The sequence below is a fragment of the Brienomyrus brachyistius genome, chromosome 21 (genome assembly GCF_023856365.1).
Source record: "Brienomyrus brachyistius isolate T26 chromosome 21, BBRACH_0.4, whole genome shotgun sequence".
NCBI lineage: Eukaryota > Metazoa > Chordata > Actinopteri > Osteoglossiformes > Mormyridae > Brienomyrus > Brienomyrus brachyistius.
Window position 1 is genome coordinate 12,289,414 of NC_064553.1, and position 4,006 is coordinate 12,293,419.

The 4,006-nt window shown below is 44.5% G+C and overlaps 1 protein-coding gene across 2 annotated transcripts; it reads right to left on the reverse strand.

Moving 5' to 3' along the window:
• Positions 1-286: 286 nt before the first annotated feature.
• Positions 287-3,511, reverse strand: LOC125716532 (G-protein coupled receptor family C group 5 member B-like). 2 transcript variants are annotated; one of them, XM_048988946.1, is made up of 4 exons: positions 2,759-3,510; positions 1,469-2,452; positions 1,317-1,375; positions 831-1,000 (listed from the first exon to the last, which is right to left on the reverse strand). In XM_048988946.1, exons 1-4 carry the CDS (start codon positions 2,820-2,822, stop codon positions 935-937), a joined length of 1,173 nt encoding a protein of 390 aa, XP_048844903.1. In that variant the 5' UTR covers positions 2,823-3,510; the 3' UTR covers positions 831-934. The 2 variants fall into 2 exon arrangements, with proteins under 2 accessions (XP_048844902.1, XP_048844903.1); XM_048988945.1 differs by lacking the exon at positions 1,317-1,375 and having other exon boundaries at positions 287-1,000; positions 2,759-3,511.
• Between the last annotated feature and the right edge of the window lie 495 nt (positions 3,512-4,006).

Sequence of the window (4,006 nt, forward strand, 5' to 3'; positions counted from 1 at the left end):
TGCATTTTGTTACTTATGGTTATGGTTAGGGCTGGGTGGGGGTTAAGCTTGTCATTGTGAGCATTAGTATTTTTCCCATAGAAATAAATGAGCAGTCCCCAAAAAGCTATGATTACACGACTGTGTTTGTGTGTGTGTGTGTCTGTCTGTGTGTGTCGGTTAAGTATATATTACATTGTGAAGACCAAGTTTTTCAATCCCCACAAGGGGAAACTCAGTTTCATAAAAATCTGAGTGCAAAGAAAAATCTAAAGATGCCCAAAGTCTTTTAGCTGTTTGGTTACTTACGGTTCAGATTGTCATTGTTGGATTTGGGTTTTTCCCATAGGACTGAATGGGCAGAATGAGACCCTTCTTTGTGCCTGCTTATAGATTTCAGACTCACCATAACCCTACCTTGGATAAGAAATCATACGAAAGAACAAAAGGTCTGTGACATGGTAAGAAAATGCATTTTGGTCACAATGTAGGTCAGAATGTCCCATAGTATTGACCCCTGAACATAACTGTCATGTTTACCTGATTAGACGTCACTAAAAATCAAGTCAAAATCAGTCTAAAACCATTGTTTAAATGTTGTCTTGCCGATTACTCAGCAGTGTTGTGGACGTAACACAGAGCATAGCAGGTGAGTGCCCAAATAAAGGGACTGTGCTCCTTCGTATTAAAATAAAACATGAAAGCTTTAGTAAATTATGTTAAATTGTGGATATAAAATACAAATTAATTCTAGAGAATCTCCAGCATGAATCTTCTTATACATCATATAGTGAATACAATTAAATGCTTATTTAACCCTTTAGCAACAAAACACACCAATTACACAGATGGTCATAAAAATTACATATTTTAATCATGTAAGTATTAATAATCTTGCAGATGTCCAGTGGGGAGCAGCAGCTGGTCCATGGCCAATTAAGCAGAGCCATCCTCCTCAAAATCCAGATGACTGTGTATGCCAAATGTGATATATTCCGGTGGAGGTGGAGGGCATGGGTTCCTGCAGATGAGAGACAAGTATTTACTGACCTTATAAGCATCCTTCAGCAGTTCAGTGGTGACACTTAAAAGTTTTGACTGGGATTGCTGAGGGCTACTTGTGTATACATGCACCCCCTAAACAGCATGATGTAACTCGGACTGATGGGGGTGCAGCCCAGTTCTAATTTGACCTGCATCCATGGTATTTAGGCTCTGGTCAGGTGAGGTCTGAGGAACAGGGAAAGGCCTGTAGACCAAACCTGTATGTTCAGTGCAGTGTTTGGGTTGCCTCATTGTGTATGTGTGTGAGGTGCTGAATGAGGAGATGCACTCACTGCGTTGCTGCTCATCTCCATATGGAAGGATGTGCTGGGCCACTGACTTTCTGAACCAGCTTCATGTAAGAGTGGGAGGAAATAGTGAAGGTCATGCTCTCTCTCAAACACACAAACAGTAGGTCAATGTAGTAAAACAGAAAGTACTGTACCTGAGCTGCTGCGTGATGGAGAGCCCTGGCTCTCTACACTGGGCTGGGGGGACAGGGGAAGGCCCTCCTCTATACTGGCCTCCCTCAGGCGGGGCTGGGCCTGCTCCCGAACATCATCTGTACCAGAGGGCTGCGGGGCTGGGCGCAGGCAGGCATGAGCTTGAGGAGCGACATGGAGAACCAGCAGCAGCCAGGCCTGTGCCACCAGTACCTCTGCCTGTAACTGGTCCTTCCAGCTGGAGGACTGGTCAGGAAACACTTTTTTGAATTGATAAAATAAGTAAAACACCCAAATAAGGAGTGAAGCGATGCTCATGAGGAGCAGACACAAGGCCCGGCATATCCACTGTGGCTGCCCCTGAAACAAGCCACAGGCCAAGGTCAATGGCAGTGCTAGGAGCAGGGCCAGCCCGTACATGCAAGCCAAGCTGAAATGTGGCGGATGGTACTGGCAGACGGGCTGGCCCGGGTGCAGTGCAATTGCCAGGATCCATTGGAGAATGGCTATGCCCTGCATTATGGCCATGCCGATCAGCACCCCTGCCAGGGGTCTGAAACCGGAGCACTTGAGCAGTCGTGCACCCTGGGTCGCTTGGCATGCTGTGGCCAGGACAAACAGTGCCCCCCAGAGGGAGTGCCGGGCAATACAGACAGTGTCGTCCCGCTCGATGACATACGCAAAACTGAGGACGCAGAGCATGAGGACGGTGGCGAGGAGTAGGAGCAGCGGTGCCACCCCACTGCGAGCCTCAGGCTCTGTGATTTGACGCAGGCGGCAGAACAGCACCAGGGCCAGGATCAGTGAGGCTAGGGCCCCTATGCCTGCCGCCAATGTCACTGCCTGGCCCCACACTGCATGCAGGTTACACAGCGGCCTCTTCAGGAAAGAGCCACAGCCTTCAGGAGAAGCCTCATCTTCCGCAAAGCCGCTGCCCACCAGGGAGAAGATGAGGAGGATATGCAGGAAGGAGGGAAATGCCATTGCTGACAGAAACAGAGAGAGACGACAAAATTATTTTATGGGTGGAAAAGGCATTAGTCCATTATAAACAGTGTACCACAATGTAGGACACATCACCTGTCACTTTTGTGACATCTCAGCAACATACTATAAGTGTTTAACCACTGCAAAAGAGTGTGCTGTGAGATAAGCAGGCTTCTACAGTTTAGGAAAACAAATAGAGAATTTTCTTATATATCTGAGTCTTTCAAAAGGAAAAGGAGGAGTGGATTACTTTATAGCTAATTTGCAGGTTTGATGTACACATTTCGGATAGGGGGGTTACGTACCTTGTCGACGTCTGTAGTCTTCACCAGCTCTCAAAACACACCAACCACCTGAGTTCATTTTCATGCAAATGCCAAGTATTGCGTCGAGCTACGTATTTAAGAACGCTTGTCACGTGACTATTATTACGTCTTTTAGAATTTCAGAAACGTCAAAATTGGCACTTCGAAAGAGATAACGTCATTTTGAATACAAGCAAGAAAACTTCGAACAAAAACAAGCAAATGTGGCGAATTCGACTTCCTGCACCTAATTGTTCCCTTGAACATCTTTAAGGAACCCTAAGGGGAGAACCTTTATGTGTTTGTCGCAACCGATTGTATTGTAAGGAAACTAAGTAAGACTTTAAGAAAAATGTTTTGTGCAACCGCCCATGGTTCCAAGTTCCTTTGCGGTCTTCACCGAGAACTTTTGTAGCTTCTGGCCACTTTCGTGTGTCGTTTTTTCACGGCATAACAGGACCTTAATGTTAAATAATTTAAATAAGCATGTGAGACTCAAAACTCGTAGGTTAAAGTTAACAAGTAATTTCATAAGAAACTACACCGCCACCCTAAAATTGGAAGATGAACAAGTCGTTTTGTTAGTTCTTTATTAGTAATGGGGGGAATAGATTGTGATCAAAATGGGGTACAGCATCTTATTTACATGTAATTTCTACGACGCGCGACTATAGATGGATAGTTCGAACTTGATTAAATAAATGTATGTATGTATAAACAAACAAATAAATATTGTACAAAAGGCTCTCTGACTTAAGGATGTGGTATCCAAATCTCTTGTTATTTGGTTAATCTTCATTAATTCAGAAAGGATACTATTCGGAAGCAGCCATTCGTTTATTGTTTCCCTGGTTGTACATGGGGCACGCAGGGAGCGAATTTAGTTGCGGTCTCCATTTTTTCTTTTCAGTAGTATTAAATATATGTCTTGTTAGCTTTAGCTTCGCGGTTGTAGCGAGCAGGGATACGTTTGTGAAAGACCTGTTTATTTACCTGTATAGTACAAAACAAATGTGTACTACTCCGCTGCAGAGGTGGAGATTTCAGGTCCAGAGAGTACAAATCCAGACCCAGATTTTGTTTCAACCAACCACTTGAGTATAAAGAGTCACAGTCACAGACTACCCAACTGGTTGGTTGAAACAAAATCTTGGTCTGGATTTGTACTCTCTGGATCTGAAATCGCCACCTCTGCTCCGCTGCATACTGAAACATGCCTATCAGCCTTGTACTACATTTTTGACTGAA

What these genes read in the sequence shown, in the direction of transcription:
- LOC125716532 (XM_048988945.1), bottom strand. Translation starts at nt 2,822, where the DNA reads ATGAAAATGAACTCAGGTGGTTGGTGTGTTTTGAGAGCTGGTGAAGAC. An exon ending in AGACTACAGACGTCGACAAG is followed by an intron (nt 2,453 to 2,758) that starts GTACGTAACCCC and finishes TGTTTCTGTCAG; the next exon opens with CAATGGCATTTCCCTCCTTC. An exon ending in TCCATCACGCAGCAGCTCAG is followed by an intron (nt 1,001 to 1,468) that starts GTACAGTACTTT and finishes TCTCATCTGCAG; the next exon opens with GAACCCATGCCCTCCACCTC.